At 51.4% G+C, this 14956-nt stretch overlaps 1 protein-coding gene across 1 annotated transcript in view; it reads left to right on the top strand.

The window, feature by feature from the left end:
* The window catches only part of PDE5A (phosphodiesterase 5A), a gene marked incomplete at both ends in the record, with an annotated part of 113575 nt that overhangs the window by 86913 nt on the left and 11706 nt on the right, over positions 1-14956 (top strand). Inside the window, 3 exons of the mRNA XM_084252122.1 lie at positions 2331-2477; positions 7763-7888; positions 9426-9520. Coding sequence (XP_084108248.1) covers positions 2331-2477; positions 7763-7888; positions 9426-9520 — 368 coding nt within the window. The remainder of the gene's footprint in view (positions 1-2330; positions 2478-7762; positions 7889-9425; positions 9521-14956) is intronic.

Raw genomic sequence — 14956 nt, 5'->3', positions numbered from 1 at the left:
CTGAATTGTGTAGACTGACCTTCTCTCGGGACTGCCACGCACTGTATTCCTCGCTGTGAGTAAAAATAGTGAATGTTTCCTTACAAAATGGTCAGAATTACAGGCAACGTGTTTTATTTAAATCACCGCCGCGGGCTGAGTCGTGAGGGCCAGTGGAGCGGTGACCGGCGCGTTTCACGGGGCGTCTCACTTCCTCAGGGCTTGTCCATCGTTGATTCTGGGCTTTCCCGCCCTCTGTCCCTCGCCACCAGGTTCTGAAGGGAGGCACTTGCCCGAGCCCCCTGGGCCAGCCGGGGAGGCTGAATTGCAGAGAAAGAGCTGATCTGTCGGTGGAGAGTTGGAGACTCAGGGTGCAGGGAGCAGCCACCTCTGCTGTCGCCCTCCTGCAGCCTCCCCTCCAGGCTTTGTGGAAGGAAGCAAGGGAAACTTCCTGTTGCTCCCATAATGAAGCCCTGAGGGGGGGAAAAAAATCTGTTCTTTGTGCTCGCAGGTGTGCGAGGGAGACAGCTGTGATCTGCCTTCAGTTAAAAAGATGGACTTACTCCCACCTCCACACTCGCGACACCCCCGGGTGACCGCCCCGTCTCTGGCGTTGGCGGCTGTTGTCAACACAGAGGAGCCTTTTGTGTAAACTCGCAGGCTCTTCTCTCCCCTCCGCCGATGGAATGGACTTAACAGAATCCATATGTTCTTGTCCGTTTGTCTTGGGAAAAGAGGCCTAGTTTGGAGTGTGAAGACAGACGTGCACGGAGAGTGTAGACGTGGCCGGGGTGCGTAAGGAGGGCGTGAAGGTCAAGGCGCGCAGGAGAATGAGCAGGTCCCCCAGGTGTGAGGGAAGAGCACAGGTCACTCTGGAAGATTGTGTTACTCTGACCTTCTCACTTCACCCAAGGCGGCGGGAGAGCCGAGGAGCGGCGTGCAGGGTGTTCCTCAGGCAGCGCGGGGAGGGAGTCAAGGGACCAGGAGGCAGGAGAGTGACCCTGGCTCAGGTGGGGCTGCTTCTCTCTGCCTCGAGGACAAAACTCGACCTGAAGTTCAAGCCTCTTCCCATGCGGTGATGCAGCCCCCTCTGGCGAAAGCAGTGCACGTGCTGGCAGGGGCAGGGTCAAGGGGTGGTCAAGTAGGGGTCTTGGGCATTCTGACGCCCCTGGGGCCCCAGCAGGCAGGTAGAGGAGCAGCATCGCACGGCGCTAGGTCAGTCTCAGGAGCCGACGCCGTGGCCTCAGCCAGAGCTGCTTCCTGGGACTGGGTCTCCGTGTCCTCGGACTTCACTGGAGAATCAGAAAGTCTCTTTCCCCCCATTGGCTAAATTCTCCCAGTTTTTAAATGGGATCACAAATTTGGTGGCTTAAAAAAAAAAATCCTCAGTAAGCAACCCAGCTGGAATGCACCTGACACCCGGGGCGGACGGGCTTCCTCCTCCTGGGAGGCGGCGAAGCTTCACACCAGGACTTGCCGACCCTGGTGGTGGCAGATGCACCGGTGTAAAGGGCTTGAGGATCCCGCCTGGCCACTCCTAAGCACTCACATTAACCGCCGTCAGAACCCTCTAGCGGCCGGCACGGCCATCACGGGGCAAAGGTCTGCCCCGCCTGACACGCCAGTGTGGCCGGAGCCGGGGCAAAGGGGGGAAATGGCCTGACAGCGAACTTGCTGTAATGACCCGGTATTCCTGGGTCTGGGGGCGCTGGAAGGCACGCGGCCCTTCTTTGGGTGGAAGTGGTGCCCTCGCAGAGCCGGCTGCTGCAAGAGGGGGAGCTGCGCCGGAGCAGCAGGAGACACAGGAGCGCGGCTGAAGACGAGCCAGGTGGAGCTGAGACATCGCGGGTGTGTGCCGGCTGATGATGAAACCACTAGCGTGTTATATGAACAACACATGTCCCTCCCCAAACCAAAACAGGTTTCCCCAGAGGCAGGCCCAGGTCTGCGGACCAGGGACACCAGGCAGGTGTGCTCGGCGCCCGGCTCCGAGTCCGGCTGGTCTCCGGGTGGCCCAGGTGCGGCCGAGCAGGACGGGCCCTGGGCGGACGGTGGGGCTGGGCCCGAACCAGCGAACCAGCGTGGCTCCCGTGGCCGGGGAGAGGCACCTCCTGGTAGCGCTCGCGTTTCTGTACCTGGAACCTGGTGCTTGGTTCCGGTTCCTAAGGTGGTCCTGATCCAGTGCTCTCGTGATCCCGCGCAGCCCTGGAGCCCCAGCCCACGAGGCCGGGGGGCGCCTCCCTAAACACCTGTGCCTGGAGCGAGACCGGAGGGACAGGGGGGCCGTGCCCGAGCCTTAGCGCCGCTTGGATGAACACCCTCCCCCGCCCCGATTTCCTCTCGTCCCTCAGGCTGCTGTGGTGCCGTCTGCCCAGACCCTAAAAATCACGGACTTCGGCTTCAGCGACTTCGAACTCTCTGACCTGGAGACGGCCCTGTGCACCATCCGCATGTTCACGGACCTCAACCTGGTGCAGAACTTCCAGATGAAACACGAGGTAGGGACGCGGCCTTCGGGAAAGCGTGAGTGCGCGCGGGTGCAGGCGTGACACATGCACTGGGGTGACCGTGTGTGTGTGAGCGAGACTTGGGGATGCTAATGTGCCGTAGGGATTCTGCCATTTCCCCGATGAAGAGACCGTCACCTCATGTCTACCCAGGGTTTTTACCCCCCGCCGTCCCCGAGGCCCCTCGTGCCCTGTCTCCCTCCCGGCGCCCTCTTGGCCTCAGAAAGCTGGCTTCCTTTCCTAGCAGGAGCTCGTTGTTCCACGTATGTTGCTTGGCCACACCCTCCACTGGCGAACCACCTGGTCCTAGGCCTTGGCAGCGCGCTGGCTTTGCTGCTCATCATTCCCTCACGCTCCTTCTTCCGTTCCCCCCTGAGGGGCAGCATTTCATCTTTCCTCGTGACTGAACACGTTCCATCGTGTGGGGGACCAGGCTTCCTGACCCCACCCTCTGTCACGGGCCACTTAGGTAGTTTCCAAGATTTGGAAGGAAAGATTAGCATCATGCAGAGCACTTTGCATGGGTTCCTAGCCTGTAGTAAGCATCGGATCAAAGAGGAGGGGAGAGGACCCCTAAAACAGAGCAGGGTGTGCAAAGGGGCACAGGAGGGGCAGGAGATGGGGGTGGGGAACGCTGGGTGGAGGGATGAGCAGCGACAGGAGAAGCAGCTATCGAGGAAGGGGCGTCTGCTTTGCTAGTGCGCAGCTCTTATTTCCTTGGGCAATTAATCTCTCAGGTTTTCGGTGACCTAATCTGCTAAATGGGGATAATGGTATGACCTTCCCTTGTGGGAATCTTGTGAGAGTCGCACATGCATCGGTGTGTGGTTGTGTCTAAGCACGTGTGTGTGTGTGTGTGTGTGTGTGTGTGAGAGATACTCTTCTTAACACCTGGGTGTAGGGTGCATGACAGGTCTCCCTTCTTAGGTCAAATTCAACAGGGTTATATCACCCCATCAGAGCCTCCCTGGTGGCACCAGGGGTTAAAGGCTGAGTGCTGTCCAGCTATCACCAATCACAGCTGCCTGAGTTCAATCCCCAGCCCAGGAGCTACCCACGTGGTGCAGCAGACCTCTCCTATCTCACCCACTGCTTCCCTCAGCAGTGTACTTCAGTCAGTCTGCCTGTTCTGTTCCCTGCTCTGTCTCTGGTGAATCCTCTCACCACCCCCCCACCTCTGGCCTACATCCCAGTTCTTGTATGCATAAATAAATAAAAATCTTCTAAAAAATCACCCCGTCAGATTTGGCTTTTATAGATTATAGGGCTCACCTTTTTTTTCCCATTCATTTTTTTTCTGTCCTGCATCACTGTAGTCCCCATAATTCTCCTGCCACTGTATCACCTGTGAACCACCACCATGCTACCCTGTGTTGTTCCCCCCCTGTGTCGACACAGCCCCCCCTCTTTGCTGCACGCCTCGGTTCTATGGTCCGCTCGCTAGCTTTGACTTTTCCTTGACCTTTTGTTTGGTTTCTCCATCTTCCACATATAAGTGAGACCATCCGGTATTTATCTTTTTCCTTCTGACTATTTTTGGCCAGCATAATCTATAGGGCTCACTTCTAAAAAGCCTTCTCTGTTAATGGAATGAAAACGCCATTTATTGCTGGAATCAGAAGGTCTCTGTGAATCTCAGTTCTACCTCTTGCTGGTTACGGGACCGCGCACATCTGGACAGAGTCTCAGAATCCTTCCTTTCTGTCCCTGAGCTCTCCCATGTTGGAAGCGAGGCTTGATTCTGTTGAGAAGGCCTGGCCGGAACCCAGGCTGTGATCTTTGTTCTGATGATTGGCTCACAGATAGCACTGACGTGTCAGGTGTGAAGATAGTTGCTCGGTATTTCTTTACCCATCTTTATTCTTACCTTTTCTTGAATGTTTCCCAGTGCATGGTATTTCTCCTCCACGTCTGATTCATCTCCCTGCCTTTTCGTTGGAGTAACTGTTCCTCTGATTCTGGAGCACATCACCCTGAGCATCCTGGTCCTGGCTGGCCTTCCTGCCTTGTGGACCCTTATCAATTTCGGATAGGGTCAGTATGATTTTAGGATGAGGAAATTGAAATGTTATTGATCGTGAGGACGTTAGCTTCCTGCAGCTGCCTTCATGACGGATATCTCCCACTGAAAGGTCACTTCCCCGTGTCTCTGTGGCGTCCGCACCTGGAGAGACACTGCCGTGACCTCTGCAGGCGTCGCTCGTGCTGACTCAGACTCTTAACCTGCGGCGAGCCGCCCGCCCGTGCAGCGCTGACTGCCGCCGGCTGCCGCTGGCCTGCTGGGACTCTCCCGGCCACGTCCGCACCCTCGACGGCCACGGCGTGTTCTCTCCCTCAGCAGCGCCTGGTGTCTCCGTTCCTGGGAGAGTCCTCGTGTTCATGTCACACCACTGGGACAGCTGCTGGCAGTTCACACGTTGTGCTGTCAGACCCGTGTTGATTTATTTGTTGGCTTTATTCGTGCACTTCTGGTATTTTCCCCACTGCGAGGCATTCTCGAGGGCCAGGGCTGAGCTGTGTCTTCTGCGTCCTCTCTTGCTCCCAGAGCATCTTGAGTGGCTGCCACTCGGGGCGTAGCAGGCCTGGTGATGGCTGGAGGCGGATGGGTCAGTCCCTTCTGGTTCTCTCCGGAGGTAGCAGGGATTCTCTTTGGTTTGATCACGCCTGTGTGGCTACGAGCAACAAGAGTAAGGGAGAGCAGAAAGGACTTTGGAAAACAAAATCAGTCATGACCTTGAAAGTTACTTTGTTTTCTGTCTTGTCTCCTTGTACACACTTCCCCTCTGATCCTGCCCCTGTGTGAGTCCCACTGCACGTGTGCTAGAGCAGGGAAGGACTGGATCGCAGATCTGACCCTGCCAGCCCTTAGCGGATGGGGCCATAGTTTCCTATAGACCGTTGCTAACATTGTGATGACCGAATCCAGGTTGCATTTAAATCGGGTTACGAACCACCGTATCTACCGGTTTAGTCAACACCATTAGGTCTGTCTTAATAGCCACACAACAGACTAGTCCATCTGAGTAAGGTTTCAGTCATTTTGGCCATTTTTCACACATATAATTTACGTGCGTATTTAACTTTGTCAACAAATTGAGTGCTAGATAGATCCACAGGTTACATTTCTGGATTTTGCTGCTTATTTTCCTTGATTTCTTTAACCAGTCACCAGCAATTTCCTACCACGCTTGACGATACCGTTTCTATGTGTATCTTAATATTCTCCCTACACCGATAACAAGAGCTGGGTAGGATGGGGAGAAAGAGCCCCAACCTGAAGAGGAAGGGGTGAAGCTGTCTGGGAAGGGCGGTGTTGGAAAGGGACGGTGTAATTAAGACACTTCAATTAAATGCAAGATGCAGTAAGAAAAAGCATCACATCGATTAGAACAGACACATTGGAAGATACTGAAAATTGATTACAAAAAATACAAGATTAAATCTAAAAAAAAAAAATAATAATATCATTAAGCGTTGTTCTTCCTGGCCCGTTTTTCTCAGAAAAGGTCAAAGTGCACGAAACCCAGTGTAGTCGTGAGACACAGGGCAAGCTAGGGTTATTAGGCAGTTTTAGGGACAGTGCAGGAGGGGACCTCTGAAGAATTTAGGGAGGCTTCAGAGATAAGGACAACCAAGGGAATGTAACCAATTCCACTGGGAAAAACAAACATCCCAGGACCAGGACAATATTGTTAAGGATGGTCCTGGTTTTCTTCAGGGGATAAGAGAAAGTGTAGAGATGCTCACCTGGAGGACTAGACCATAAAGGGAAAGCGATAAGCATAACAAATGGGGAAAGAAAAAGCTGTGAGATAAGGAATGTGAAATTCCCCCACTTCATACCCCCTGGGAGTTAGCCAATCAGGAAGAGAGACTGAAATTTTAACATAATGAGAGAGAGAAAGTATATATTCCTAGAGTAATATCCCATACCGGCTCATCTCAGCCCCTCCCAGGTACCTTATACCTGGGAGTCTTTCTTCTTTGTCTCTTTTCTTCCTAAATACAACTCTTCTTTCAAAGACAAGATTTGTCTCTCTCTGCTTACTTACTCCAAAAGTCTGAATTCCTTTCTACGGTTTCGCGAGACAAGAACTCGTGGTAAAGCGGCAGCAGTTGTTACACACGCCGGCATCATTTGCACTGAACCTCGTTGAGCCTCAGATAGACACGTTTCCCTGAGAATACGGTGACTCCTCAAGGCACATATAGGCTCGTAGTTGTCACAGTGCCCTGAGAACTGAGTCATAGATCGGGAATAAAAGAAAAGAAAAAAGGGAAGGATGGAAAATCTGATTTTCTACCAAATCTACTAGCATTTTCCACCAACGAGGAAGCAGCCTTGTTTTGGGCCTACTTCTGCAGCTTGTCAGCCTGTGTTGAGTTCTGTGAAAGCCACATTTTTTCCAGGGTACTTTTCCCAACCCCCTAGGGCAACACTCCCTGTGTTTGAAGCATCCCCAGTGATATGCAGAGAGAAGCACATATTTATTTTTACATCCCCCAAAGCATGGTAAATCATTCAGAATTGAAGAGGCAGTTTCCAATCTAACACAAACACAAAATAACCAGAAGTCCCTCGGGGATTTGATTTGAATGCACCACTTAAACATCAGATTAAGCCCAGTTTGTGAGATTTTTTCTGAACACTGTCTCCCTCCCCACCCCGCATTTTTCAAAATGTTTTTTCCTATGAACCCCCAGGGTTTTATTTTGCATGCATTTGTGACTCTATCTCTGTAGTTATCTCTTGGTAAGCAAGCGGCAACTCCCCTAACATTTCAGCAGAGTTTAAAAGAGATAGAAATCGCGATGACTGACAGAGGGCTTGGAGCTCCAGTTTGTCCTGGGGTTGTGTGCAACACCCCTCAGCCTCTGTCCACCCCCAGCCTCACCGAGTCTGGTTCCTGACACACACACAGGGCAGGGTGGACGGGCTGAGCGGGGCTGCCGCAGGGCCCTCTGAAGGTGAAACACTCCCCTGTCTATCTGCACACTCCTAACTGGGGACAAGTACTATCTTCTTACAAGCTAGCCAGGGCCCTACCTGGCCAATATACTTGAGTAGCCACATCCCAAGTTTAGCTCTGCCAGCGCGGGGCTTACTTGGCAGGCCTGGGCCCTGCTCTCAGTGATCAGCCTGTCGACTGTGAAACCCTCAGGAGGGCCTCCCTCACGGCGGGAGGAGGGAGCAGGTGCCCTGGGCCTGGCCTGACACTCGGCGAAGGTGCAGGGAGCTTCAGCCATGATTGTCAGACCTGCTTTCTTTTCCAAAGGTTCTTTGCAGGTGGATTTTAAGTGTGAAGAAGAATTACCGGAAGAATGTCGCCTATCACAACTGGAGACATGCCTTTAACACAGCCCAATGCATGTTTGCTGCCCTGAAAGCAGGCAAGATCCAGGTACTTGTTAGAGCCATTTACATTTTTATAAACTTTTGTTGCTTTTGGTAGTCAATTTTACAGCATGTTCGGTCAGTTGCTTTTTGTTTTTTTTTTGATGTCTACTTACGATAAACAGTAACATTTAGTGACACTTGCAAAATACATTCCATTTTCTTAACTAAAGAAAACTGGAATGCCCAAATGCAAAATTGCTGTTTTCTTTCATATATAGTGTGTCTGGCACGTTAAAAAAAAATCTTTAACCTCATGCTTAACTAAAATAAATAGCCTTTGGGCAAGAGACTCTTTGCCTTTGAGAAAAACCCTGCAGTGTAAGAAAAGTTATCAAATTCCCTATGTCCACATTCACCCTGTTTCCAAGAAGAATTTCACAAAAGCACCACGTTCTGGAGTTGGCCTCCTGGGTGCGTTCAGGATTCTCTCTCAGTCTCACTGTCTCACTCAGTTGAGTTTACCAGCAGTGTTTCGTGGGAAGGGGAGTGTCTCATACAGGCTGATCGGGGTGTGCTTTCACAAGAAGACCCCATGCTCAAGTAATTTCACCCTTTCCAGGCCAGTGTCACTCATAGCTCTGTCCTTCCACGCTAACTTCCGTGGGACTCGACTGGTTTGAGTGAGTGTTTCCAGGCGTCCATCTAAAACTCTTGATAATTCAGAGCTCCCATGCATTTTCCTTAAATTATAAAAACGTTAACTCTCTGTGCTTGCTTTCATGGGGTGCATATGGAACTGGCTAGCTCTAAAGGAAGATAATGCTTCCCAGAAGTCCTAGCAAACATATGTAAGAAATAGGGTGAACTTAATTTGCAGGATGCTAAGGTGATAAGGATCATACCCCTGGAGAATAGCCTTGCTTTTTGTGAATTAAAAAAAAAAAAACACCTACTTATGATTTTTATGCATGCTGGGAACTTAGTATTGAGAGTGTTGACAGTTCCAGCAGAACTGAAGAGGTGATAGTTTCCGTTTTCTCCTAATGAAGGAAATGTTAGTATAGACAGTACAAATGGCAACTATCCAGAAATCACCAGTACTTAGCTTTGGAATCTAGCATGCCACTTTTTTAAAGCCCAAATTCCCCTGTTCTTCATCTTTTCATTCTTTATCATCTGGCTTGATACGTGCCTTGGTGTGTTCCACGGGGATACAGGAAGCAGTGGCCGACGGTGGGGGCTGCAGAAGCTGCAGTGAAGTAAAAAGAGAGCAGGGAAATATGGAAAGTGCAACTTGATTGTTTCGCATGTAACGTCCTTCATGAAGGAGTCATGATAATGAGCTTAAGTATCCAGCTACTCCTGGGAGGAGCATTGCCGCTTTCTCTGTTGATAAGTGACGTTTGGAACAGCCCGTCCTGGCCTGCAGAGCGCACCCGATGCCCTGCAGAGTAGCGTCCTAGAGGGAGTCCTTCATGGCTGCGAAGAAGCACAACTGCAGAGCACTAAGGGAAGAGGGGCAGGACCCTGGAAAGAGGTAGGAGTTCTCTGCGCCCAATTCTTCTTTCTCTTTCTCGCCTGCGCTGCCTTTGGTGAGACAGAACAAGCTGAGCGACCTGGAGACCCTGGCGCTGCTGATCGCTGCTCTCAGCCACGACTTGGACCACCGCGGGGTGAACAACTCGTACATACAGCGGTGAGTCTGCCCCGGCCCAGCAGGACAAGTCTCTGAAATTACAGCCTGTCTGTTTTTTTGTTTTTTTTTTTAATTAATAAATTTTATTTTTATATTCCCCATACAATTGCAATCCCCCCATTCTGACCCCAATCCCTCCCCTCCCGCCCCCCACCCCCCAAAAAGTGTCTCTGGTTCATAGTTTTTGTTGATTTTGATTTTCACTTTCTTATAGTTATTCATTTTCCTGGTCCCTTATTTAAGTTTTCTAGATCCCTGTCTGTTGTACCAGAAAAGCCACAGCCACGTTTGATGGCGCAGAGTGTCCATCAGTCGAGGCTCCATGACATGCTTTGGTTTTATTTCAGGGAACTGGCAGCTGTTTTCTGGCCCGAATTCAAAAAATGTTTGTGTTCAGACTCTTACTTCATTAGATAACTACCAGGAGTTTGTCTTAGAGGGACTAGCCTATGAGCTTTCATTAGAAACCACTGAAGACCAGCTAGGAAGGGGTAGCTTTCCCCCTGGAATGAGAGAAATCATCTGAGCAGGGCTTAGCTCCATCCTGCCTGATGCTTAGCGCCCGGAGGAGGCCTAGTCCTGCGCTGAGGCCACGTAAGCTGGTGCTCATGAGCCTGACTGTGCAGGCTGACTTGGGTTTCAGTCCTCCCTCTCCACACGGTCGCCATGTGACGAGCTCCTTGCGCCATCATGGTGTCGTGTGAGTTGTGAGAGAACACACGCCCGCCCGGTCCAGGGAGGACGCCTGGTGTGGGCTTCCCTGAAGGCAATCTCAGCTGCAGGCCTCACCCTCTCCTCATCAGGAGCCTGCTTTGTGCTGATGTCGAGAGGGAGGTCCTCTTCAGAACCGTCTTTGGGGCTCCCGTAAGTGACCTTTGTAGTGACATATGAGATGGGAGATGGACATCCATCCCTTCTCGTCAGATTTCTGAGCCACTGTGACTTTTCGGGCATTTTTCTTGCAGCCATGTGACCGAAAAGGCTGTATTTTAATGGCAAAACCTCTTAGAACTACGCGTTGTTTTAAGCACAGAAGCGATTCAACAAATGCTAGCGCTCGTGAGGAAATCCCAGATGGTGGGTATCTGCGGGGAATTTCAGAACATGCTCTAATCACATTCGCTTTATCTAAATAAACAAAAAACTTCATGTAAAAAGAATGGTGGCGATGTAGCCCCCGTGTCCTCTGCTGCCCTTCGATGGGAAAAGATAGCCAGCTCTTGCAGAGTGGAGGGGACCGGCTGTTTCCTCCTTCAAATCTAACATTTTGGAGAACTGACTGGGTGACACGTCCTTTGTCCCCTGTGTTTTGTCATGTGATTGTGAGCCCGGCCACACATTGACTCGGGAACACTTAGGAAAGGGACCAAGGGCACGAAAAGATGGATAGCACAGAGCCAGCGGAGCGGGGCCTGCAAATCCATGCTGGTGCTGGGCAGTCTGGCCATGCAGGCTGACATGGGTTCGAATCCCTGCCCACCCGAGACCTGGACATGATATTGTGGTCCCTGCATCGTTTGTGTGCAGATGGCTCAAGACGCCTAGTGCCCTGCTTTCGAGTGAAAAAAATACTCAGCTATTTTTTTCCTCCTTTGTTTATTTAAAAAATAATTACCCAGAAAAACATCTGGAGAAACGTCATCTTCTCTTCAAAAAAAAAATGTCCTGGGAAAAAGTTATAGACTGCAGAATCGCGCTTTCACACACCACAAGGCGGACTTCTACAAGTAATAATAACCTAAAAAAAAAAAATTACAGACGTTTAGAGATTTTTATTCCTTCCTACATCCCTGTGGTTTCAGTAGAGGAAACCAAGAATTTTCCGGGGATGTTTCTATTTTTCTTTCCTTAGTTGGAAAGGAGCGATACGTCAAGTAGGATTTTCTTAAACAGGAGACTCTTGGGAGGATACCCAGTTCCATAAACATTCCCATATAAAGGACTAATTTCTGGAAAGGTGTACAGTGTCCAGACCTTGTCAGATACTCAAACAGCAGATAAAACCAAAACAGTGAAGGAAGGCGCAGAACTAAGAATAATACATCAAAAAGAGAACAGCCCTCGGGGGTAACACAGCTAGGAATTGAAATTCGGTCATTCGCTCCTCTTAAACTTCTTTTCAGAAAATTAACTTGATGTAAGTGGCTCCTAGTGCAGGAAACTTTTTTCCAATTCATTATTGGTTTCTTTTATTCCTGGATTAGCACGATGGCTGTTATGAGGGATAACCCAAGGATGCTATGAAATATTTGGGAGTCGAGGTCATTCTTTGTGCTTTCTTTTCCCACAAGGTTGGAGAAAGCGTGACCAGATAGTTGGTGAATTCTTGTTTTAAAAATAGGGCCGTAATAGGAACAAAATGGTTGAAGCAGAGACATCTCCTAGAGAAAGCGTAATGGTGACATGGAGGCTCCTTGTGGAAATTTCCCACATTAGGTGCACAGTGACTATAAGGGGACTGTCGTGGATGCTTTTTTTTTTTTTTTTTTTTTGATTCGATTGAGGTTTGGTGTTTTTAAACACAATTACCGTGCAGTTACCCTACATTTTAGACAGATGGCACTTGGCAAGGCAAAAGGAGTGTTACAAGGTGTAAGATGTGTTTGCTCTTATCGAAGAATCTTCCTAGTCTCATGAAACAGGTGGTCACAGCTCAGGGAAGTGCCCAGTCAGTTCTGAGCTGCTCAACAACATGGGCTGTACATGCTCAGAAGTGATGGTCGCTCCTCTGACCGGAACCAGAGACTCTCAGGGACCAGGAATGAAAACTGAAAGGATGAACAAGCTATAACACCCTTTTGAGCCTGCTGTGAAACAACGTGGTGTGTTTAGATATGTTCTGGTGAAGACACAGCCACTGTGGGCAATGAAGATGTTGTTGAGGGGGGACATTCCAAAATGGAGGTTCAAGGTCAGTGGGGGAGACAAGAGAAGCCGGGTGACTGGTGAAACCACAGTGGCTGGAGACAATGTCCAGGGTCCAGGGTATTGGCACAGTAATGGAGCCTTTGAGGGAATCACAAGCCCGAATGGATGAGTGATGTGTGTGCTTCTGGGAGGCGGGAGGAGAAGGGCAGAGCTTTGGCAATGGGGTGATAATAAATAGGATAGCGCCAGAGGTAAAATGATAAAGTGAAAGATGTTTTCAAGATTGAGTAAAACCTAGATGAAAGCCCTTTCTGGCAGCCGCTGTCAGACCACATGGCTAGGTTCCGGGACAGTGGTCTGTGTAGGCCCCTCTGCTGTGTCGGGGGGAGCAGGCAGAGCAGCGGTGGAGGCCTGCGGGGCTCTGCGAGACTCACCAGGGTAGCAGAGACAGCCCAGGAGCCACAGCTGGTGAAGTTCAAACTGGGCTGAGACTCTTAGCCAGAAAGGAGATGATCCGTGGCAGATCTGGAGGACTTGAGAGCCTGGAGACCTGACAGTGGATTCAGTGGAAGTTCAGTTAGTCGGAATGCCAGAAGCTAACAGTTAACCCTGAATACGGCCCCCGTTGTGGGGCAGAGTTTCTGGACTACTGGGCTGCTCTGCCCTGGCATCCGCCTGTCCCTCCAGAGAGGAACCAGCGATCGCAGGACAAGAGGAAGTGCGGGGGGTCGTGCGGATTCCTCTTCGTCACTCTCACAGGGGTGGGATGCTCCTGCTGCGGTGGTTTAAATGGCCACACACGCGGAGGCGAGGGGCCTGCGTTGGAAAGAGCAGAAAGCAGCAGGATACAAAATGCACTGGATTCCATGAATAGTTTGGGACACAGGAAATGTGGGGTATTTGTCACCCTTTCGTGGATGCGTAAATCTGTATTTTTAGAATGTCAGGAAAGGCAGACGCGCGTCGTCTGCATTCATCTCTCGCCCGAGCCAGGAATGGTCTCTAATGTGAACCAGTCCTTTCTGCGTCGTCTGAAGCCCGCCGTGGCGTTGGGCGTCCGGGCGCGCGCACCCTCCGGGCTGTGCGGTGGCTCCTGACGAGGGCGGGGGGCGGGTCGTGAGCCGCTGCGCTTGGGGAGGACAAGGCGCGCTTGGGTGCTGGCCCGGCCCTGCCCTTCACACCGACCTTGGACACAAGCGATAATCTCCCTGAACCTTGGTGGCCTCCAGGCAGAAATGCCGCTCGGAGAGGCGTCTCAGCCTGGGTCCCGCGGAGGCCGAGCCTGACCGCAGAGGTCCCTGGGCCTGTGCCCCCAGGAGCCGGGTCAGGCTGGAAGGAGCCGGGCAGGAGGGGGACGGCCACCGGCAGAGCTCAGGGCTCAGTGGCGCCTGTGTCTCGAGGAGTCTCAAGAAGGGAGACCTGCAGCAGCTCCCCTCCGAGGAGACGGCATGGAGCCCAGGTCATGCCCTGCACATCCTCAGCCTGTCCTCACAGGCGGGGCAGGCCATGGGGCAGAACCACAGGCAGAGGGGGTGTGCCCCGAGGGCCTGGCTCCTGGCGTGGCTCATCTAGGCGTGAAACCAGAGATGAGTCAGTGGCTGCAGTGAAGGGGACTGAGGGTTCTATGGGGTGACAGGAAGCGTCCTATACGGGACTGAAGTAGAAATTAAACACGACCTGCTGAGCACAGTGACTGATGAGCTTTAGGCCCCAGCAAATTCTCCTTGTGATCAGGGACATTGTTATGTGTGTCAAAGGCAACAGATGAAATACTCCAGAAGCTTTCCCTCCTGTAAGTGAAGGTGATGAGGAAAGCCCCGGTTGTTGGGTTAAGGCTCCTTCAGTCTACCGAGGGACTAGTGTTGCCTCACTGGAGTCTGGGATACACAGCCAGATCCAGAAGGAGGTTCATTGATTGTCTCTCTGCTGGGCTGGCTGTCTTCTCTGTCTATGGTATGCCTGGATCATCTCATCCCTTCCCGTGGCCGGGACCACCACCTGCATGGCGCTGTGTTCCAAGTCTTTCTCCAACCTAGACCTGCGTTCAGCCTATTGCACCCACTTGGGTGTATCGAGGCACCTTAAAACCAACAGAGCCAGCACTCAGCTTGTCATCTGCCCATCTCCGCTGTCCCCAGTCAGTCGCCTTTTATGTGCCAGGCCAGGAAATGTCCCAGCAGGAAGTTGGCTTTCGTGCTTACCCTTCATGTCACTCATGCCCGCTAGATCCCAGCGTCAGGATAGTCAGTTCCCATCAAATTTACCCCCTCAAGTGCTCGGATCATTTTGCTTCTTTGCATGTGAGCTGCGACTGCTCCACCCCCAGGCTGCCTCTGATCCGTTAGAATTTCCCCGGGAGTCTCCTAACCCACTAACCCCCCTGCAACCTGCATGCATGTGGTCTCGGGTCCAACAAAATGAAATCCTATGTCACTGATCTCCTTTTATTCCTTACCTTCCCATTGTCCACTGGTCAGCATGGTCCCTGAAGGCTCATTCCGTAGTAAACATGGGAGGAGCAAACAAGGAGTTCATTCGAGAGAGGTTACAAGATGGAGTGACAACTGG

This window comes from Talpa europaea (genome assembly GCF_964194135.1).
Source record: "Talpa europaea genome assembly, chromosome: 13".
Taxonomy (NCBI): Eukaryota; Metazoa; Chordata; class Mammalia; order Eulipotyphla; family Talpidae; genus Talpa; species Talpa europaea.
The sequence above is the reverse complement of the archived record's forward strand: the minus strand, read 5'-3'. Positions and strand labels throughout refer to the sequence as shown.